This window comes from Bombus huntii, chromosome 7, assembly GCF_024542735.1.
Source record: "Bombus huntii isolate Logan2020A chromosome 7, iyBomHunt1.1, whole genome shotgun sequence".
Lineage (NCBI taxonomy): Eukaryota > Metazoa > Arthropoda > Insecta > Hymenoptera > Apidae > Bombus > Bombus huntii.
The window spans coordinates 16,814,631-16,838,440 of NC_066244.1; the positions used below are offsets into that span (position 1 = coordinate 16,814,631).

At 36.3% G+C, this 23,810-nt stretch overlaps 1 protein-coding gene and 1 long non-coding RNA gene across 11 annotated transcripts in view; one reads left to right on the top strand and one right to left on the bottom strand.

The window, feature by feature from the left end:
• Positions 1 to 23,810, top strand: part of LOC126867835 (rap guanine nucleotide exchange factor 2-like) — a 249,371-nt gene that overhangs the window by 215,725 nt on the left and 9,836 nt on the right. For 4 of the 10 annotated variants that reach the window (XM_050622811.1, XM_050622812.1, XM_050622817.1 and 1 more), the window contains 14 exons: positions 11,402 to 11,500; positions 15,788 to 16,000; positions 16,086 to 16,438; positions 16,518 to 16,979; positions 17,065 to 17,357; positions 17,432 to 17,735; positions 17,818 to 18,064; positions 18,138 to 18,448; positions 18,527 to 18,711; positions 18,785 to 18,996; positions 19,090 to 19,321; positions 19,384 to 19,698; positions 19,781 to 20,098; positions 21,230 to 21,346. In XM_050622811.1, coding sequence (XP_050478768.1) covers positions 11,402 to 11,500; positions 15,788 to 16,000; positions 16,086 to 16,438; positions 16,518 to 16,979; positions 17,065 to 17,357; positions 17,432 to 17,735; positions 17,818 to 18,064; positions 18,138 to 18,448; positions 18,527 to 18,711; positions 18,785 to 18,996; positions 19,090 to 19,321; positions 19,384 to 19,698; positions 19,781 to 20,098; positions 21,230 to 21,346 — 3,661 coding nt within the window. Of the gene's footprint in view, positions 1 to 1,918; positions 2,195 to 11,401; positions 11,501 to 14,565; positions 14,903 to 15,787; positions 16,001 to 16,085; positions 16,439 to 16,517; positions 16,980 to 17,064; positions 17,358 to 17,431; positions 17,736 to 17,817; positions 18,065 to 18,137; positions 18,449 to 18,526; positions 18,712 to 18,784; positions 18,997 to 19,089; positions 19,322 to 19,383; positions 19,699 to 19,780; positions 20,099 to 21,229; positions 21,347 to 23,810 lie in introns of those variants that run through there. The other 6 variants (XM_050622814.1, XM_050622816.1, XM_050622815.1 and 3 more) reach the window with 5 other exon arrangements.
• LOC126867838 (uncharacterized) lies at positions 11,507 to 15,776 on the bottom strand. The gene is made up of 3 exons (XR_007690428.1): positions 15,074 to 15,776; positions 12,118 to 13,952; positions 11,507 to 11,712 (listed from the first exon to the last, which is right to left on the bottom strand). It is a non-coding gene; the product is annotated as an uncharacterized LOC126867838 (long non-coding RNA).

Below are 23,810 nucleotides of genomic sequence, written 5' to 3' on the forward strand. Positions count from 1 at the left end.
GATACCATTTTTTTATGAAGATGAACTGAAATGCTTTTTACTATGTACTCTGACGTTATAGGAGGATAAAACGAGATAAGGTTTACGTCTGCGGGAAAGTTCTTTCGATTATTAGCTCTCTTAAGGTTTATTCTAATAATATAATGATAAAACGTTTCTGTTTTTCGATCAGTGAAATATTCTGTAATTTAATTAAACTAATTTAATGGTTGCAAAAAAGGTTGTCCTAGAAAATTTTACAGTTATTAAAGTAACGTTCTATAATAATACAGATTTGTTTCTCTATAAATAGCATGTTTTCGAAAAGTTTCTCCGTGAGTCTGAGTTTTTTAAAGTTACTTACGATTTATAAGATCTCGTAACAGTGTCTGCTATACTATTTTTTTCAGTGCTTACTGAGAACGTCCATTCATGATCATCGCAGATTTTTCAAATTTCGTGCAAACTTTAGAACTGCGTAAATATAGAATCTTGTTCTTATTTTAGCGATGTAATTTTTTTAGCAAACGTAACCTGCGTAAGCAGAAATTTTATATTCTTTAAATACAAGAATATTTTTCTTCTACCGTCGACTGAAATATCGTCACGAAATTCCACGTTATTTTCGAATGTTCTCTGTCACAGTTTCGACAATTCCAAGTTCCTCGTTCTCGAATTACTAAAACAAGGATAATATTCAATCTACCTTCCATTATTTTTCTTACTTAAAATGCTCGTATAAATGTTATTCCGAAATTTTTATAAATACCTTTAAACGTTATTCTATATAAAACTTCTTGTTCAAAACTTTCGACACACCCTATACATTCCTCATTTTTAAAACGTCCATTCAAATTCATGTTTTTGTTATCGAGATCCATTCGTACGGACTTTATACTTATTTTAACACACAAGATTTATACGCGAATTTTTATGCACCATTTTTGAAACACTCGATGCACAAAACTCCCATTTCTCCCCCAAACTTATCCAATTACAACTTCACGAATCTCAGCCAATCTTTCGGTTGGATTTCCGCGAAATCCTCTAGAAGGGGCATCCGTCGATCATAGAGAAGTCATTCAACACTGTCAAAGCCGGCAAGTTCTATCACTGAACGCTCCATTAGTCCACGATAAACGCTATCGCGCGTCCTATTTTACTTGTCCTATACGATCTGACAGCGCCAAGTATCGCCGCGGTTCTCCCTACGTCACTGCGTGCGTAGTCACGTGACGACGACCAGTCGAGTCACTCTTTGGCCCTCAAGAATCGTTCACAGACACGATTCACGATTCAGTTTATCGTGACCCGCGATGTGTTCGGGACTGTGCCTTAGATCTCCGATACATGTTGGCTCTGGGCAACCAGAATGGCCGTCTTCTTTCACGGGTAATCCAAAGATATTTCGACCTTGATACACAAACGCGAACTGATCCTCCGTGAATGTTTTATCGCGGATCGACTATCGGTGACTTATTATTATAAGCCGAGCGAGGGTCTTAAAGTGTGCCATTTCAACGAGGACAGTGTCGCGGCTGTGTCTAGCACGAGTTTTACTCTCCACGCGTTTCTTTCTTTTCTTCTACCGATTGATAATATGTATATTAGCGTGATATAACAAATATACAAGTGAGTTTCTTTTATTTTAAGATAAGATGGATTGTGTGTGATTTTTTGGCCGTTTGATAAAGAAATGGAGAGGAATGGTGAAAGCACGATGTGAAAGGACAATCGAGTATATACGATTGATAGTTCCATGGAGTATTATACTGTGCTCGTTTTAAACGATTCTCCGGCTAAATATTAAAAAGTGAAAGAGTGGAGAAATTTTAGTTGTCTTTGTGATTTTATTCGGTGCACCAAGTTTTTAATCTATTTATGATTAGATGTTAGAAGATTCATGTAATTATGTTGGACTTCTTGAGTTGTGTTTAAGAAGTTGAAAATCAGAGGTGTTTAATGTTATACAATTTTATATGGATGAACGAAAATGAGATAGAGGACAAAAGTGTGTTTGAAGAGGTAGAGTGAAATGGAAACTGGAGATAGTGGCTGAAAAATTGACGCGAGTGTATAGTTTCGATCGACGAAAATGTTGAAGCATATGAATCGAACTGGACGACCTCGGGTCGTCGTGAGGAAGAGGAAAGGTCGTTCGTTATCCAGAAGCTGGCCTGGCACACCGAGGCCCTTATCGATTGTCTCGAACGAGGTAAAAAGATTCGTTTCGTAATTAAGAAAACACGACGACAGCCTTTATCGTTTAGTTTGTATCTTAACACATTTTGTGCGGGAGACAAACATATCTATCGTTGTATAGTCAAACGTAATTTTACTAAATATTAGTCTCAAAAGAAATATTTCGTCTAACTGTGAAAAAACGTAGTAATTGTAAAAATATATAAAACAACATTTTGCGTGCTTTTGGATAATTACGATATTTGTTGGTTTTAATTAAATGCAAGGTAAAATATAATGAATATGTTAATATATGTATATCAATAGTATAAATATGATGATGCAGAATATAATATTCCACTAGGAAAAAAATCCAGTATTTGATGTCTAATAAATAGTAAAAGTTAAAATATGTTTTGATATTTGGTAGCATACGAATTGTTTTATTAACATTCTATTTCACCCATAATGTTTTCAGTGAAAAACAATTTGTAAATATCGCTATTTCCTGAATCGTTTAATTTTTAAGCAAACAAGTGTACAACACGAACTTTGCATTGAAAATTTCTCCAAAAGGCTAAACCCTGAAGAAATATGTGGCTTTGATACGCAACGTGTTAATAAATAGATTAATCTTAACAAGCGCGATATCTTAACGAGCCATTTCGTTTCTCAATCGCGCAACGATATCGTAAAGAAAACGTAGGATCTCGTTAGTTTAAACTAACGAAATAAAAATCGAATGTGGTACGCTGCGTTTACATACGCCGCAAATATTTCGTAGAATTATTTACGTGAATATTTAGCAAGCACGCGTTCGTGCTCGAATCAGGCGATGAGCATAGTCATAGAACGTTGGTATTTTTATGTTGGTAAATAGAATTCGAGGTTAGAAATTGTGGCAAGAGCGAGAAGGTTGTTGGTGGTATGATGCTGAATTCGCCGTCTGTTTATTGCTGGTATGCCTTATTAACGTGAATCGGTGAAATAATGGAATGCGTGGAATTCCATCCCATCGTTTGTCTCGTGGTAAATTGAGCTAAATATTTTTGTTTATCGTAATTAAGCGATTGATCTGATTTTCGTAGTGAAAAATTGTTCGTAATATTACGGTAGATTCGTTAATTTATAGATTGAAAAGACTACATTATTCATTGGAGCTTAGTTCTCAAATATCGATTTACAAGTTACATACGTGTATAAATACGTAATAGAGAAAATGTATGGACATATGTATAATGTATATATTCAATTAACATATTTCGTTGCGACATATTAATAGAAAATGGCCACTATTGATTGCAAATATGTAACTATTTAACCTTTATTGTCAATTACATATATTTCACTGATTTACTTTTCTAACTATTATAAATCTATTTTAATTCTTTGTATTTTATTAGTATATTATTATATTAATATCAAACAGCTTATTTATAGCAAATTATTACCTTATAGATATCCTCGTAGAAGTTAAAGTGAAACTACGCTAATTGATTATAACTTTTCTCGTAAACAAAACAAACTTCTAATTACCAATACTTAAACCTTATCCATTCAGCTTGCATCATTCTGATCTTCTATTCAATCTTTCCCTCTCTACGTCATAACGGACGCTCAAATATAAACCTCTCGACATTTGGAACTCGAAGTTTGAAAATATATCCAAAGTATAATATTTTCATATCATAATAATAATATTACGTTTACCATTATTACATCTTATCTTAGTTTTGTATTTTACTATTACTATAATTATCGCCGGTAACTAGCCAAGTTCGTATAAACAAATTGTTAAATTCAGTCTTATCGAAAACGAGGCACCGCGTGAAAAATTTCTATATTTCTATATTTTCGATTTATTTCGCATAGAATCACTCCCTTGCCTCTTGTATATTCATAAAAATACGAATCTTTATGCATTACATATTCACAGTCTGTGATTAACAGATTTCCGATAACCCTGTTCTTCGTTAACGTTTATTGAAAACTAAATGAAACGGGTTAGGTTTTGCTAGTGCATAGTTAGGTTTGTTAGTGTATCCCATTCGCGGCAGAAACGCTCGGCTTTATCGCTCGCTCGCGCCTGCACGCGCGCGTGTATGCGTTCGCCCACGCGGAGCCGAAGGGCCCACGCAGAGCGTGAATATATAACGAGGACGAGCGAAAGATAAAGGGACAGGAATGCGAGGAGACGTAGCCCGATCGTTGGTTATCGAACGATCCGCGCGTAATTGCTACGCTGGGGATAAACACTTCGCACGACGTTCGCGTGTATCTGCGATTTCATGGGAATTCATTATGGTTGTCATTTAGCTGCTCTTCATTTTTGGAGACGCGTTTTTAGAAGTCGCATTGAGAATTTGATAAGTATATACCTAATTTAGTGGAGCTTAGCTGATAGACGTAGATATTCTGTGTTTATTTAGGCACATTCTAAGATACCTTTATGTGTCATTTTGCCTTTCCTAGTAGAAAAACTTAGAAATTTTATAGTTCTAGGTGCAAGGAAAATATAACATGGATGTAAAAGTTCCTTCACGAGCGTAGTTAATTCTATTTTCTTTCTTTTCTTTTTTTAATAAAATGTTCAACCCTTCGTAGTCAAATTCGATGGAATAGCAAATTTTGAATGTAACACCACATCGTCACATGTTTACATATACATCGATGCTAAGATAGAATTGTATTTAATATTTGATTTCAGGAAACTAAAACGCAAATTGTTCCTGGAACACTCAACTTTGTCGATTTTACTGCTTTTTGATTATCAAATACGTTCGATATATCAATATCTACATGTTGGAAATTTATGGAGCAATACGACGACACGTGATAAGAACAGATGTAGAGTGTAAATATAAGGGTTTAAACTGGAACTGTTAATCTTGGTATACACAATTCCTCCAACTATGTCCGATAAATTACTTGATTTATCGTACAATCGACATGACGTGACATGTAAAGTATAAATTCTTTCAGATTGTGCCATTTTTAACAGTTAAATTATGGTTGAAAACTAGATAATCATAATCAGATAGATAATCATAATACGAAATGATAATAGTAATGAGAAAAGTTATTGAAAATAATTACTGATATAAGGTTCAGATTAAATATTGTGGTCATAGTTCGTAGGCGTTAAGAGAATCAGATAATGAGGCTAATTTCGAGACCAATAGTTACCAAGTTAAACGAATGGAGCACTGCTTGGACACTTCAATTTAAATTCATAATGCATCGATTAGTAAGAGCAATTTTCAAATTATGTACTTGATAGTAAGATCGAGTGGATGTGGTTATGTGTATTTTGGAAATGTTTGACCATTAGATGAAATTGCCACTGGTACCAATGTATAACAGTCGAGTGTATCGATTATTGGTGGGATAATTTGAAGTACTGTTAATGCAGTCTAGTTAATGCAATCTAAAGAATAGAATATTCTTGTCTGCGAAAATCGAAAACAATTTTTTATTCTTTTTACGTAAACTTAACAGGTTAACGGATTTTTGATATCAATTTAGCATGTATTCTTATTCGGTTATTTTTAATTTCAAATTTGAATCACGACCATGACAGAAGCATTTATTTTTTACCACTATCTGGCCTTGAAAATGAGGATCCAAAAACAATATGTTTGATCTCTTATTGAAGTTATTCTCTAGAATTTTGAATAAAAATAATTTCGTGTATGTATTCATTTAAAAATTAATTTCTCCATTCACTTTCTACTTTTTATATATTATAATGAAACTTTCATAAACAATAAATGATCCTTAAATATTTCTTTCAAATATACTGTTGTAAAGTAGGATGACAATGTTTGGTTAACCTTAATAAGTAATATTTTTTAGAAAAAAGACAGACATTACACGTACATGTTTGTCCTCCATACACAATGCATTAAAACTGCTTGATCATAAAAAGAAAATATTGGAAAAGAATAATCGGACATTTGACGCGCACACGATTGCTACAAAAATAATTTCACCATCGAGACCCAAAAACATTGACCGGGATCGAGAAATATCGAAGTGTTTCGCAGTGTCACGGGCAACAATTACCAAACCTTGAGCGCTAGTGAAAACGTTGAAGGTCCATGACTAACAAAGCAACAGACTTATATTAGGCAATTGTTAATCAGTCGACCGAGTCGATCGATGTAAAGTCATTCGACTAAAACATTTATAGCAGAACCTTATTTTTCAGTGATTTATATTATTAAAAATAATTAACGTAGCGGAAAGAAATGTTAACCGATGATATCAGTAACCATAAACAATTTTTACTATCTGAGTTCAAAAAGTTGATAGAAAAACACGTCATTGATGGATTAGAGGAGAAACGCAGAAACTACTTGAACTTCGAGCATTAGCAATTATAAAAAAGGAACTTTGGAAAGTGACGTACAAAAAATATTACACAAATATTAATTGTTCTATTGTAGATCTTAACATATCATTAAAGTGCCAAAGTGGCCCAACAGTTAGCATATTTTAATTTAAAAAGTAATTGTTATCAATGTGTTATAAATATTTCAATTTACCAATATTATTACGTAGTAAATTCTTGTAGAAGAAGACTCAGGATCTTCAACTAAAAATGGGCAAAGTTTCAGTTACTTGAAACTAAAAAACTAAAAGTCATTTCCACTTGATTGAAATTTAATTACACGGGCAATTCTGAACGACTTAACATATTGTTGACGGTATACTGTGAAATAAATGTTACTTCAGTTCCCGCACATTTTTGGAAAACATGTCTACGTTTATAAGATTAAAATCGAGTCACGTCTTTCGTCCGTGTAACGTCTTAGAAAATGTCGATTCGCGTCAACAATGTATTGAAAATATTGAAGTCAATCGGTTCGATCGGCTGATCAAAAGATGTCCAATGTAACGCGACTTAAGCGTTAAAGAATGACAAACACGCTGCGTTAGCGAGTCGCTATCCGATTGTTTATAATTCGTGGATTACGTAACGAGAGAACGCTCGTGGACATTTTCTGCATCGAATGTTGCGTCACGCGTTTCACGACTGTCCGTTCGCAAAGTCCGCGAACGGTACACGATTCGCCATTATAATTCGCGTCGGGCAAACAGAGCGTAGCGCGTGATCCACTTCGTTTCCCTTTTGCGCGTTTGTTTATGCGATCGAGCGGTGCTCATTGAGAAATCGGGTTTGCGACGTGTTTCGGACTGCTATGCTATAAATTTAATGATAAAGACAAGATATACCGTGACAAGCAAAAAATTCCACGACGAGAAGTGGCAAAAAGTGCAATACTTGCATTGGCTAATGAATGTCCATGAATATGTAAATTAATAAATTTCTCAGTTATCGAACGTAATTTTTATATATCTACAGTTGGTCGTAAAATGATATTTCGTTTGATAGCTAGTTAGGTATCTAGTGTTTTTCATCGAAAGTTACGAGACAGTAGAAAAGAGAATCTACGAAAGATCTACTTTGACAAATAATATTTTATTTGAAATTATGAAAGAGTAAAAAAATAGATTGGCAGGAAATTTATTTTTTATGAATATTTGTTATCCTATTTTATGATGTTTCTATGGTAGATTATATTTGCATACATACACATATTGATAATTTTCGTCTTTCTATTAGTTTCAATATTAGGTATCATTCCTGAATTTTAAGTAATATTTGTTTACTTCTACGTGCATTAGTTTAGTGATTAGAGTGAGAACAGATGCTGAATATTTATAACTAGCAAAGAAATAATCTTTTCAAAGGAGCAAAAAATTTAATTAAGATTAGTAGACAACATATGCCGCAAAATGTATCTAAGAGAATATTTTCATAAAATTAAAAGATGTAAAAGATAGGAACGTCAACATTGAAAATAAATATATGGAGATTACGACGAGCAAACAATACTTTATAAATATTCTTCAACGCGTACGTGATATTTGCTATACAGTTCTGTGGAGAGAAATTACGGTGCTGATGATAATTGTAGGTATAACGGAGAATTGGATGGTTGCTTAGCAAGAAAAAAGAAATGACTGTTCTTTTTAATTTTTTGCGGTCTATAGCTGGAATAATCTGTATAGCATACTTTCACCTGTAGCATCTTCGATATAGCGGTGAATCGTGGTTTTAAAAGGCAAATGAAATAAGTAGACACGGACAAGAGCGGTTATAAGGGACTGGTTAGCTCCAGTAATCGATAATTAATGTACTTGCCCCATTATGTTGCTGAGATTTCTAAGTTGAAAGAAGCTTAGATTTCTCGCAAAACGAGTTTTACCTACAAATTGGACGAGTTGATGGTAATTTTACGTGTTAGTTCAAACATATCTTTAAGCGACTTGTTCTAACATAACAACTCTTCAGAATACTGACAAATCTAACTTAATTAGTATGTTCAATAATTGATATTATTATTATATTGCATTCTTTATGTAAGTTCAAATATCTATAATAGTAACTTAAAGATAATATTTTCTATATGTGTGAATCCTACAGAACTGTATCTTAAACAGAACTGTATCTATTCGAGTATGTTAGGTATATATATGATTCTCATTAAACCATTCAGTTACTAAGCTTTTAAGCTAATCTTGCCGTTCTATTTTCTTTTTTTACACTCGTATCCAAAACAAGAAAGCAATAAAATGGAATAAAATCTTGTAGAAAAACTTTTCTGAGAAAATGTTTACATAGGAAATAAGAATGTTCCATTTTTATGAATGAATATAAAACTTGATGTTGTTTAAAGATCATAGGTAAATAGCAATTTCATATTTCTTATTTTTCGTAGAAGAGCAATTTTAAAATTCAGCACATTGTCAACCAGTCCAACATCAAAGCTATTACTATGCATTTGAATCCGTATACAAGATTCATTATAAATATCTAGAATATTTGTATAAGCAAACAGCATACAAGTAAGTTAAAGTACAACATTTATACAGACGAATTGTACGTAAGTAGAATAGAGTACTACAATATTCATAAAGGCAGGTAATACATAATTAGTTGAAAAGTGATTAATTCCCATTATAAAATTATTATCGTAGCTAGTCTAAAATTTCTACACAGCATTGTGTATACGCAAAAGCATTCAGTCCAAAATTTCCGTAAATAATTTCTACGATTATTACATGTCAGTAGAAATCAATTAAAAGTTATAAATCACTGGAACCTACGCGCCAACGTTACGCGACGCATGTTGGTTTTACGCGTATACATATAACAGTGTAAACACACATGGATCTCGGTGATATGCATTTTCCAGCAACGCTTTGTAGGAAGGCGTTTCGTTAATTTCCGGCATGTCGAACAATATTTTTCTCGACATGCATGTCGCGTTTCGCATCGGCTATTCCCAATCGAATCAACGTATCGTCGACCGGTGGAAATTCAACTTTCATCCCGAAATTGGCTAAATGCTGTTTGCCTCTAACAATCGAGTCGCGAGGGAGCGGTTCTGTGAATGGCGAGTATAATCGGCGTATCTACCGGAAGTCCGGCCTACGGGTTCCGGCCCCGAGCCACACGCTCATCTCGTTGTCTCTCGGTGTTCTTTTTTTCCCCTTTTTTCTCCTCTCCTCTTCTCATTTTCCTTTTCTCTTCTGTTTTTTCTCCTTTTTTTATTTCATCGTGCGTATAGTGGTTGAATAACGAACGCTGTTGACCGAAAAAGAGGGGCACGAGCCTCCATGTAACTCGAGGGGGCGAGAGAAGTTGACGCAGCTGCAGAAGTCGCAGGTGGAACCGGATTAGATTATCAACGCCATTCCTGGGGACGACACGGCTGCTTTCGCGGAGGAGCTGTTTGTCATTCCAGAAATTCGAAACACGTTCCTACGTTGACGTTGCTCTCGAGCTTGCGTTCTACCGATCGAATTTAGAGCGAAAATGGTAGTTTGATGAATGTTGACTGTAGAGGGAGGGATTAGACGAAGAAACTTTTTAATGGAAATTAAATCCCTTGTAAACTTATGCATTGTTAAATACATGGCGTGAGATACGAGGGTAAAACATTTCGTTAAAATATTTCTGCATTTTTTAAGATATATGTGTGTACGTATAAGAATTACAGGGAAAAATGTGATAAGTACGATTTTATTGATTTTCCAAGTTCCATGTTATTTAGTGGTTAAAAAGATTGGGCTTAGCTTTTATATAATTAAAAAAGGGAGAAATCTATTAGTTTTTTATTCGTATTGAGATACTCTTAAGATAAATAAATTAAACCGTTACTTGCACTATTATTGATTATATTGTTATAATACGTATATAAAATATATATAATACAATTGGTTGTATAGGAAATAATATAAGGAAGAAATACCTCTAAAATATATTCATTCAAAAGCGTTGCTACAATTAGACAATTAAAAATCTTCTATAAAAATAGGACGCATATATTTTACTATTCCTCTCAAACGCCGGCAAACTTGTTGAATAAATCTACGAGACTCATCCTGATATGTATCCCTAAAGGAGATAGCTCTCACGTCAAACAATTCCTATATTTTTAAGCTTCGGAAAGTGTGCCCTCTGCAGGTTTGCGAAAGGTGAAAGGTTAACGCGAACTAGAAAATGGTATGCAGGTTGCGTTGTAAAAATGCAAATATGTTATCATGGAAATTAGAAGAAAGAATGAGGAAACTAATTGCAGACGTTCTTCATGATTTTAAAGACATCATTTGAAATACTAGTGTTGCGTATTATCGACTAAAGAGCAACCGATCAGGTCAAACTGATCGTTCGATATCGCGTACCTCGAATGACTTAACGTTCAAGGTGGAGGAGATGGAATAACTCGAGTGTTAGATTTTGACGGCACTTTATTTGTATTAGCTGTAGCACTTAACCGAACTAAGTTGGGACTTCGTCGTCCTGTGTCTGTAGTCTTCGGTGGTTGAAGCTGAACTCCGTTTCCCAGTACCCTTCCGACTGGTCCTTACCTAGGTTTTTCCTGGCCTCGAGTCATTACGTTTACTGCCCTGGGAGGACCGGAATTCGGAATTTCCTAATGAGGGAAATGGGCCTGTCTGTGCCATAAACGAACGGCCAACTAAAATTCCGAACAACTAGTAAAATATTGAATATATTAAAATATGCATTATTTTGACAGTTATACCTTTAGCTCTATTTTATATTAAAATACTCACGTTTATTTATAAAATGGCATTAAAATTGATAAAAATCATCCTCAGTTGCAATTATTTTTCTAATTATTTTTATCCTTTTTTTTGTTGGCAGATCGACTATCCAGAAGTGCATGGAGGAAGGATGCATCGACCACCGCACCCTCATCCCATAACCGACCATCGACAGGTCAACTTGGTCTTCGATGATACGGTAAACATCCGTTTTCGAATTCTTTTTGCCCTCTTCTCAGATAGAAATTGCAAGAGTACGTTCAGGCAAATTTTAAAAAGGCATTCACGATCGAACGATGTTATCATAAATATATTGGTTCAAAATAGGCCAGACTCGGCGTTGGATAGATCCATCAGTTATTTCGAAATGACAGTCCATGACTAATTTCGACTGCACCAGCGGATGAATGTCTTTTAAATGGATAGTAGGAAAAATTTATTACATAGTGGAACTTTCAAGATCACGTTGTCCTGTCAAACTCATCACGAAAGAAGTATATATTTATTAAAAACAAGAGGAATTTTTCACAAGGTACTAAAGATTTAGGTAGAAAGGACAAAAGTAAATTGGTCTTTTAATATTTGACAAACTGAGTAATTCGTTCGTCGTGTAAAATGGATCTAACAATAAATACAAGTTAAAATAAAAAAAATCAACAAAAATGTACCTATCATGTTTTTTCTGCATGACGTTCAATTGCAAAGGTAGGCTTAGTTACGCCTTGTTTCACTTTAGCGCAATCGATAGCGTGGTATATTCGTATCTGATGCAGCTTGACAGAGACTCATGGCTGGTATCTATCGGTAAATCGGTACCTGATGCACTTTTGCTGATCATTTTCCTTGCAACGGTTCATGATCATTTGTCTTACGTCATCGGCGTGCAGATGGTTGAAAGAAAGTTTGATGTCGTCGATCCGTGACGTGTCGATGCGCCCACGCGTTCTCGATAATCGAAAACATAAGAGAGGAAGATGATGGAAAAATAAAAAAAGTGGAGATCGTTAAAGGCGGCTAGTGGTAAAACTTTTAAAATAATCTTTTTTCCTTCTTCATTGTACTATTCTACGCTTTCTCATGCATTTCAAATGCCCGCCTCCTCCCTCTTGAAGAGAAGTTTTATCAGTTCGTGAATTTTCTTATCTCCATAGAAACGTATATACGGAAAATTCACCAGGTTCCGAGAAGTAAACAGCGATCATCGTAAAGCGAGAAATGTTTTCCCGTGCTGAAAAGTGGAACGTAACACAAGATGCGATTTATGGACGTGTTGTAGCTGGAGAAAATTTATTTTTTTTTTATCGCACGATGAATATTCGTTTTTTATATGCCTGTTATCGGTTTTAAAACTGCTATCATGCAGGATTTTTTTAATTTTGACGCATTTGGAATATTTCTTTTCCTTTTTATATTTTTTACATATTCTGTTATTCCTTTGGAAATTGTTAAAATTTAGTTAGTAATTACGTATAATTTCCGAAATACTGTTAAACAATTTATTTTAATTTTACATTTTCGAAATATAAAAAGGATTAATAGTAGATGTATTTTATAGTATTTTGAATCATGTATTTGACAGTATATGTACAGAGTACTTTTGATACTTTATACGACAAAGTTAATATAACTAAGATTATCCCTTAACTACTACTGTGGGGTTCTTAAGTAACCCAGACGGTATAAACATTGTCATAATTTCACTCTCAAGGAACACATGATGCTTAACTGTCTTAATAAGCTCCAAGTAGGGTGAGCCTTATAATTCTAGCTTATAGATTCCGATTTTTATTTTTTATTACTTCACAACCTCACCACAGAGTCAACATATTTCCATTTCATTCTACAGAAAGTAATTTACATTATTTTGGAATACAAATTTCTACCATAACTTCATTCAAATGTAGATCTTCAGTTTTAAATAAAATATTGTATTTTATGTATATGTTGATTTGAAAAGTAGTCACGAAAGTGGAATTTTAATTGCAACAGCGTTCGAAATTTTATTCGAGAGAGAAGTATTTAAATTTTGATATAGAGAAGATCGAACGAAGTTCCACTTTTCCTACGATTTTAATTGAAATAATATTCGAAATTTTATTCGAAGTACAACTATTTAAATTTCGCTTAAACAAGACCGAAGGAAGTTCCGCTTTCCCTCGCTAGAATTTTACCGGCACGCGGCGCTTCGGATCGAAAGTTCGTTAAGGCGCAACGCGTGCGTGTAAGATGATCTACATTAAAATGTCTTTCCCCTAAAGAGTCTGTGGAATGCACAATGCACATCGGTGGCGTGCACTGGTATGCCAGTGTCTGCTCGAGTAGGAAGAAACTGAATGGGAGAAGCAATTTGGAAAGTCTGTGGAGCAGGACAAAAGGAAAAGTGAGACATGGGCACGACATAACGGGTCGTATAAATCATCCGTCGGGTCGGCCAGTGGCCTTTAAGCAGTTACTATCCGCTGTGTTGGATGCTTTGAACAGACCGGTACTCTTTTCTCCCAGCATCCTCCTTCTCTCTCAGTTGCTTACCGACTGACGATTGACCGACCGTCGACTCCTTAAGCTCGTTTCACTCGGCTTTTGAGTCTCTCGTCTCGTCTCAGTGTGAGGTTCATCTGATCACAGACGAAATTTTCCAAATCAACATATACCTAAAATATAACCAAAATTCGATGTTTGGAAGAAATTTTCTCGAACAATTTTATGCAAGGTGTTTCGCGATGGCTGATTTGTTTATGGTGAATGATTATTTGGTACAATGTGATCGATGACTGGATGTCGCTGTAGATGTGCATTTATTCACATACAAAGAATTATTTTATGTGTAAAGTTCCATCTGATTACAGATAAAGTTTTAACTGATTCATGGACTAATTCAATGTTTGAAAACAATCTCAAGTCTTCATCACGCCGTAAGTGATGTTATTCAAGCCAACAAATTAGGTTATAGAATTGTATTCTGATTACTAATATAATAAAATAAACAAAAAAAACCTTAAAGAGTATAAAACGAAGTATGGAACAATATATACGTTTATAGTGTCAATAGTCGACTAATAACGAGGTGCAGCTAGAATGAATTGAAAAATTTAGTCGGACATTACGACGTTTCATTGATAGGAGTGTTTTGTTAGTGTCACGGTCAGAAGCTACAGGTGGGCCCCCCAACGTGCGCCCCCCTATTGAGACGGACCTGAGGCTCGCTGCTCGGTCGGGTCACGTGACCCTACACTTTCGAAGGGAATGCCGGCGGCAGGAGGAAGGGTGGGGGAGGGACGAAAGGCAGTCCCATGTCCGCTACTTCGCTAAGCTGACGGCCCACGACACGGGGCACACCAGACGCGCCACGAGCTTCGTAAATGCACACAAAGAAGGTCACGTCGATCTGTGTGTATATACGGTCGCATATGCCATCGCGAATGAGAGGTGTGAGTTTCGTGAATTCGATCGCATCGTGGACAACGAGCAAAAAGAGAATGTGGCCGGGCACTGCTCGTTCTTCTTCGCGTTGTTTCTCGTGATCTAAAACACGGAAGAGCATAGTGCCGAGCAAGTGCCATTAGTTAAGACGATAAGGATGGACGCCTTCGGCATGTACCAAGTGAGTCTGACGATCTCCCGCGGGCTCAAAATGGCCTTTGGTTTACACGTTTACTTTTCTCATTCTTCGGATTTCCTTGAAACGAGTGCACACCATGGTCGATCATGGATGATCGTTGTTGATTATCGCCGGATGACAGATGTCACGATGTTTTTGTTTAGACATACGTACTTGTTATTTCTGTCTCTTTCTTCACCGTGCGTGTTTTCTCTGGTTGCTCGATGTTGCGTGCGTGATGTCATGTCTGGTAACCTAACCTAACTTAAGAGCAGAGCCTGTCCCTGTCCCCATCACGCCCATTCCTAGTACTATTCCGTAAACGAGTACCGCTCGTAGTACCCATGTTTTTGTCCTACATGCTTCTTGATCCCGTTCTTTGCAGCCTCTTCCTGCCAATTGACAGATCGATGTCGATCCATGGATGATAGATTGCAGGTTATTTTATTCGTAGGTTCTTTTTTCTTGTAAGGGAATTCGAACGATGCTAATATCTTCTCTTGAACTTGCACCGTGCTATTGTTTACAATCGTGATTACATCGGTACATCGCGACGAAGAATGCGTTGCTTTGTATTAACATCGTCCGGGACGCTACGTTAATGTAAACACTTTAGTTTGCATATTTGAGAGTGTAGCAATAACAAAGCGAATATGTTGATCGTCTTTAATTAATGCGAAAGTATTACGGTGTACGTCATGTTTAACAGTAAATCGATGCAGCTATAAATATTTAGTATATAAGTTTATCAAGCATAAACATTTAATATTAAGTGATCTTTAGAACAATTCCTAATAAAAACTGTGCAATAAAATGTAAGAATAAAGTGTAGTAATGGTAAAGTGAACAAGTGTATAATTAATTCGATAATTTTGCTTTTTTGTACAGTTTTCTCAAGGCCTGACAGGCAGGCCAGAGCTGTATCAAAAGTCCAATAGAAGCAGCCATTCGAGTGACACAAGCTCAGCATACAGTGGTTCAGACACCATGACATCTGTACAAGGTTCATTAGATGCAGATGCAGACGATGTTGATCTTTCAGGTCTTGTTGAATCTATAGTAGACAGCGATGAAGAGGAAGATCTTGCAGAAAGCATGGATGTAAGTATACTTTTTCTTAAATGGTTGCTTAAATTATAAAATTAAAGAGTAGACTAACAAGAATTATTTTTACTTGCGTTTACAGAGCTTGACTGTTCGTGATCCAGTCAGAGAATGTTTAGAAAAAGATCCTATGGAAAGGACAGAAGATGATATAGAAACGCTCTTAGAATTCACACAACAACTAAAGGCTTTCACGAATATGACCTTGGCAGTAAGAAGAGCGCTGTGCGCTGTGATGGTGTTTGCAGTGGTTGAACGTGCTGGTATGATAGTTTTGAATGATGGAGAAGAATTAGATAGTTGGAGTGTGCTCATAAATGGTGCTGTGGAAATTGAGCATAGCAATGGAGAAATCGAACAGCTGCACCTTGGTGACAGTTTTGGAATTTTGCCCACTATGGAAAGACTTTTGCATAGAGGTGTAATGAGGACAAAGTGAGTTCTATGTTAGAAATTTTCAGTCGCCAGTAGTTATCAAATGAAAATTCCATTAACATGTCTGTTTCTTTTTCAGATGTGATGATTGCCAATTTGTATGTGTTACTCAGGCAGATTATTTTAGAATTCAACATCAAGGAGAAGAAAATACGAGGCGGCATGAAGAGAATGGGAGAGTAATTCTAGTAACAGAATTAAGGGGTGCTTTAGATGGCGGAGCACGCAGAGGTCATGTAGTTATCCGCGGAACTCCTGAACGTTTAATGTTACAACTTATCGAAGAAAACAGTATTACCGATCCCACTTATATAGAAGATTTCTTATTAACGCATCGAACATTTATCGATAGTCCTTTATTAGTTGCGAGTCAATTGTTAGAATGGTTTGATCAAGCACAAGTCAGAGATAGAGTTGCCCGTGTGGTACTTCTTTGGGTAAATAATCATTTTACTGATTTTGAAACTGATCCCGCCATGATGGAATTTTTGGAAGCATTTGAAGCCGGTTTGGAAAGAGAAAAAATGCTAGGACAACAAAGGTATACATCAATTTTGTTAAATTTTTATTCGTTATAATAATTATTAAGCACTTAGAGTATTTAAAAATTCTTCAATGAATTTCAGATTATTAAACATTGCGTGTGCAGCAAAAGCAAGAACGCGGAATGTAACATTAGCAAGGCCTACAAGGGACGAGGTTTTGCATTTTAGTATTTTGGGCGGATATGAAAGAGGTTTCGGCATTTTTATTTCAAAAGTGGATAAAAAGTCAAAGGCTGAAGATGTTGGCTTGAAACGTGGTGATCAGATTTTAGAAGTAAATGGGCAGAGTTTTGAGCACGTGAGTCACGCCAGGGCTCTTGAAATCTTAAGGGGATCTACTCATCTTAGTATAACTGTTAAATCAAACTTACTTGGTATGTTACATTTTGTAGAAACAATAATTTGTGGATTATATTTCCTTTATGCGAGCAATGAATTACTGTTGTAGCGTTTAAAGAAATGCTTCAGATGCCAGATGACTCGCCGAGGCCGCGGGGAAGAGCAAACAAACCTGAAATTTCAAGAATACAAACAGATCCACGTGCAAGGTTGTCCACGCATGTGGATCCGATAACTCCAGGAAATCCACTGAATCCTTTAGTAGGCGGTGTTCCACTGTTAATACCTGATTCTAATGTTTCTCCTTGTAAAGATGCTAAAAAAGAGCATAAAGGATTCATGACGCTTGGACCGAAAAAGAGATTTCAAAAAGCTCTTATAAAAATGAATATACTGCCAAAGAATACTATTAAGTAAGTTAAAAATATATCTGTCATTTTCCTTTTTTTTCATTTTTTTCCCTTTTTCTAATTCAAGAAAATATATTTTACATAGGAGTGATTCATTTTACAGTGATGGTGTACATGTAGACGATCCTCTCGCACCCCCTCATACACCACCGGGAACAGGACTTTCACAGACTACTAACCTTTATCATTCGAAAAGTAATCCTGACCTTACGTCGTTATATTGTTATGACGACTTAAGGGCGCCTGATTATCCAGAACACGTTTTGAAGGTTTACAAAGCCGATCAAACTTGTAAATATCTTCTTATTCACAAGGAAACAACGGCGCACGAGGTAGATATTTAAATCTTCGGAAACAATATGCATGATTAAAAGTTTCTATTTGCATGCTAATATATTATTTTAGGTGGTAATGCTAGCTCTCCAAGAATTTGGTATAACCGCTGCCGAAGGCAGTTCGAATTTCTCCTTGGCTGAAGTTAGCGTTGGAGAAGGAGGAATGATTAAACAACGCAGGTTACCTGATCAGTTGCAAAATCTTGCAGAAAGAATTGGCTTAAGTTCAAGGTATTATTTAAAAACTAACGGTATCTCGGAGACGTTCGTAGCAGATGAACAAGCGCCAGAACTTATACGCGAATCTCAGGTTCACTTCTTACAATTAAATGCCGTTGAAGTTGCAATTCAATTGACTTTACAAGATTTCAGTATATTCAGGTAAATTGATAATACTTTTAGTTTCTTTGCAAGTTATTTTTTGCGAAATGGAAATATTGACTTGTGTGCTATTATTAGACAAATAGAATCTACGGAATACGTGGATGATTTATTCGAATTGAAGAGTAGATATGGAGTGCCAATGCTCAGGCAGTTTGCAGAACTAGTCAACAGAGAAATGTTTTGGGTTGTGACAGAAGTTTGTTCTGAACACAATCTTGTTCGACGTAGTAAAATAATAAAACAATTTATAAAAATAGCCCGTGAGTTTTTATCCTCATCCATTGTAATTTTTTGTTACACGAGTATCCTAATATCTTTTTGTTTGCTAAACAGGACAATGTAAAGAATGCAAAAATTTCAATTCCATGTTTGCGATTGTGTCTGGCTTGGGTCATGGGGCTGTCTCAAGATTAAGAGCTTCTTGGGAGAAACTGCCAAGTAAATATCAAAGGCTATTTAGTGACTTACAAGAATTAATGGACCCGAGTCGTAACATGAGCAAATACCGACAATTAGTAGCATCTGAACAAACGCAACCTCCTATAGTAAGTTCTCATGTTACTTCTAACTATTAGTTACATACTTTGCTCTTTTTATTATGCAGTGGTATAACATGAAATGTTTCTATTTCTTTTCAGATTCCATTTTATCCAGTAGTAAAGAAGGATTTAACGTTCATACACCTTGGTAACGATTCCAGAGTGGAAGGTTTGGTAAATTTCGAAAAACTGAGGATGATAGCGAAAGAAGTGAGAACGTTAACGAACATGTGTTCTTCACCCTACGATCTATCAATAATGTTAGAAAGAGGTGGCCAGCCACCTAGTTCTGCCATGGTTGCGTTAAATCAAATGACTACTGGAAATCAAGGTAATCTAACTTTAGTATGTAGAAACAGAACCAGCAATGTGATGATTCGTTTTTACTAACAGTGTTGCAATGTCCAGGAGGACAAACGGCAACAGTAAAAAGGCGGAAAAAGTCTACCGCTGCACCAAATCCGAAGAAAATGTTCGAAGAGGCTCAAATGGTTCGAAGAGTGAAAGCGTACCTTGCCAACATGAAAGTAATAACTGACGAGGAACGATTACATGCTTTGTCTGTGGAATGCGAACCTCATGCAGGAACTGCCGCAGTAGCCGCAGCGGTACCTCTCAGTGCAAGCAGAGGAAGAAGGCATCCTTCGCCTACTTTGTCGACTACAAGTAGTGCTAGCAGCACCAGTGAAGGTAGAAAGAGTATACAAGGTAGGATATTTTTATCTTTCGTTTGAATTAATTATTATGTAATATTAATTATTATAAAATATTAACTATTGTGTATTTTCAGGTACAAAGTTTGGAGCTGCATCGCCACAAGCAGTACGGAAAATGTTAGCACTTTCTGATCCCCACAAAACTCGTCCGTATCAACCGAAACATTGCCCACCAGCACTTCCAGTGCCTGGATTAGCATTGCATTCCAGCGGATTGGAGCCTAGTCCCGGTGCACCTAGGAGAGTAGGATCTGGTAGCCGAGTTCCTATGCATGAGAGATCCCATAGCGATACTCCTTCCAGTTTACCACCACCTGTCGATCTCAGTGCTGAAAGTAGTAGTGTAACCAGCTTGAGCAATCTTCAGCCGTTAAGAAAAACGTTGACCAGTGGTAAGTTGATTAATTTCGACACATAAAATGGTTCGAAGCGAGATGCTGTCGATCATCGTTTAACATACATTGTATACACACATACAAAACAACTTCAACAGTGTAAAGTTTTTTCTGTGTCTCTATACATATTGCTAGCTTTAGACGATGAATCATACGGTGCTTCTTTTTCTTTTTATTTTGAACATTGTTTCATTGCGACACACAAATACAGCAGACACATCTCGCGAGGTACCATTCAATGCACCTTTTCATTGCTCGTGACCGTACACACTGGTCAGGTCTCGCAAATTCTAAGAAACTATCTCATTTTATATGCACGCTGCACAGCCGTTTACGCAATTCATAAATGTTCCATGTTTATATTTAGCTTATCCATTTTACACGCATCTTGTACGCCGATTACCGTAGCTCGCGCTTCTTTTCGATCAATATTATCGTCCCGTGTTATACACACCACGGTCCTGATCCCAGGACGAAGCACATCTAGCTTCAATTTAGATCACTCACCATGGGACATACGGACGCGTGAATCACATCCTTCAACGATTTAATCTCAATGCTATAGTCTATGTCTTTTTAAATCACTTTTTATGAACAAACTTAAATAGACAGTAGTTTCAAATATTTTACTCTTAATACTTTCTTCAGTTTAAAAACTGACTGACAATTGTATTGTAGGAAATATAAATATTGTTCCTGGAAATAATCTCCTTCTGATAAATATCATTTTCCAGGATCTAATATTTTTCCAATTTTCATTTTTTTTCTTTCGGTAAAGATAATAATATGAATCTTAATTTTGTTAGAAGTAGCTAGTAGTCGCTTACAGAAGGACGATCTCTGGTAGGCGTGCATCGAAAAACAAATGCTGTGCCAGCGCAATTTTTAATCGCGGTCAAGTCGACATTTTTGTAGGCGTCAAACTGACGTTTGTTGGCTCTGATTTTTTCAAGTGAGAAAGCAAGAGAGAAAGAGAAAGAAAGAGCGAACGAGTGATATACGGATTACACGCGTTCAATGAAACGCGATTAATATTTGTTAGATAATTAGCAGTTAGCGGGCGCATCGGGGCGAGAAATGGGCTATAGAATGTGTAGTGATAGAAGTGTCTTGGGGACGTGTGCGTAGGTTCGGTGACGAGCAGTGACAGTGGTCACAGTACACAGCTGGACAGCCACAGCGGAAGCAGCGTAGAAGCTGGTGGTAGTCCACCGCCACCTCAAAGACGGCACTCCGCCATGCAAGGTACGTAAACTTGAACCAAAAGAGATCAAATAACTCCACAAGCTCGTGCTCATTACCTCTCTTGTTCCCTTTTTTTGCCCGTTCCGTAGACCGTAGTTTAGAAGGTAGAACCAAAGAAAGAATCTGGAGTGGTCCAACGAGATGAAGTTGCCTTTCCCATTTTTCTTTTTCTTTTTTTAGTTATTTTAGTTTTTATTTTTTATTTAAAACGTCGTCGTGTTATGGACGGCCCGTGTATATCGTGTATGTCGTTGATTGACACAGTAACTGCGTGAAAGTTCGTTTCGTGATACGGTTGGGTGTTGAGTCTATGAGTCTCTGTTTTTCATATTTTTCTGTTGTAATCGCAAAAGTGATCCTACAGAAAAGATATTTGTTCTTTTTTTCTAGTAGTGTGTGACGTATCGTTAGATATTTTTGGTAGTTAGTAAACAGAGAATGATTCGTTTTTTGAAAACGTGTGATACCTGTTGTACGTCTCTTGATGACTATACGAGTATCCTTCGTGTAATTATCACATCTATTTCTCATTTTTTATTTTTTTCCTCTCTTTTTTTTGTTCTCGTTTGATACTAAAAGTAATCGAAATGTTTTCTCATTACAGTTTGCCGTTTCACACAGTCGTAGTCCGTTTACTCCTCCGAATCATTCGTTTCACTGTCCGGGTCACGATTAGATTCTAACGTTGAAAAGAAAACGTATGTCCCATGGCCACTCATCTTCATTCTCTCTCGTCTATGGTAGTTAAGAAAAAAATCTCCGTGCAATTTAAGCTACAGCATATATACGTTACATTATGTGTATATTACGTACATACACTCTTTTTACCGTACCTATCCGGTACTTTATTTATTTATCGTTTAGCCGAGCGTTGCGCCGATAACGTAGGTAAACGTGCTTTATAGCCGCTTTTATCCCGGGAGTTCCAATTGCTTTCAGTACATTTATCGCTTGAAGCTTTTTCACAGAGACTCGCTTCTTTACGCAGGGGCATTATTCACGCATACACGCATACGTTGATATTTATATAACGACACATCGACCCAATTTTTGCGATCTTTCCACTCGCGGCACTCTAGGAATCTTCCTTCATGTTCAATGAGAGGGACGTCAACAAGCTTATATTTTATTCATTCTTTCGAATAAATATTGTTTACTTTTTCTTAATTAAAAAAGATCTTTGCGATTTTTATCGCTCGTCTCATTTATTTACATCAAGAGAAAAAGATACACAAAGCAAAAATGAAAAAGAGAGGGGGAAAAAGTACCACCAGATGTTAAACCGGTGTGTCATTGTACATTTTGTAAAGAAACATTTCGTATGTGACCTGTGTGTGGTGCAGGGTCTGTTTTGAGAGGTGGTGCACCTCCGTTCCCTCACGCGGTAGCAGTGTTACCTCCGCTTCCTGCCAACCACAATCAGAATCACAACCACAATCATCATCACCACCACCACCACCATCATCACCACCAACATTATTACGATCATCACCATCACCAACCCCAAAATCCTCAAGGTGAGTCCGCGATTGTCGTCTTGCCTGTCTTGAGTTTCTCTCCTTGCAACTGGGCTGAATCTTCTCTCTCTGTTTTCATAGTACTCTTTGTTCGACTCTATCTATGATTGCGTTGCTTCCGGATCATCCGTAGTGTTATGCATGACGTAGTAAGATAGTATTAATTAATATATCTCTGGTGAATGGATATCTGTAGAATGATGAATAAAATATGAAACTCGACTAATCGTTCGAACATAGAAAAAAAGATGAGTAGACATTGGTAAATGGGAGTTCTGTACCAACCGGAAGCAACGCGTTAGGCTCGAGGCATTCAGTGATAACGTATACAGCGATGCATCGGCTTAATCTGTATTAATCGCTTGCTCGAAGGGTTGGCGTGTGCACGCTAATAATCACGTGAGTATCGTTGCACATGTGTATGCAGGTTGTGCGTGCGTATAGAAAATGATATGCGTTGCATCGACAGTGTGTGACTGTTTTTATTGTGTTGTCGCGTTTCCTCAGGATTAACGGAGAACCGAGGCTTCTTTTCAGGGTATATATTAACTGGTTTTCTGTGCTTTCCTTTTCTTGGGTTCTGATCTAGCGGTGAATAACGAGCGTGTTGTACAGTTTCTTCGTATATGTATATAGCTCGTCTCTTTCGAGCTCCGTTCTGAACGAGCACGACGAGTCTGTTTTATGTTTTTTTTTTTTTTAATCAAAGAATATGAATTCGTCTTGTTTTTATGTTTGTTGCAATGTATGCAATACATACATAAAAAGGGGGATGAATTTAAGACGAGGACGCAATAAGGAGAGAAAGAATCTACATTTTTTGAATATCTTAATGAATCGTTGTATTTAAAAAATTGTATATTCTACATTTCATTATTCTTCTAATATTTTAATGACATAGTATGTTTAAAAAATTATATTTTATTAAAAATAAATAAGAATTATAT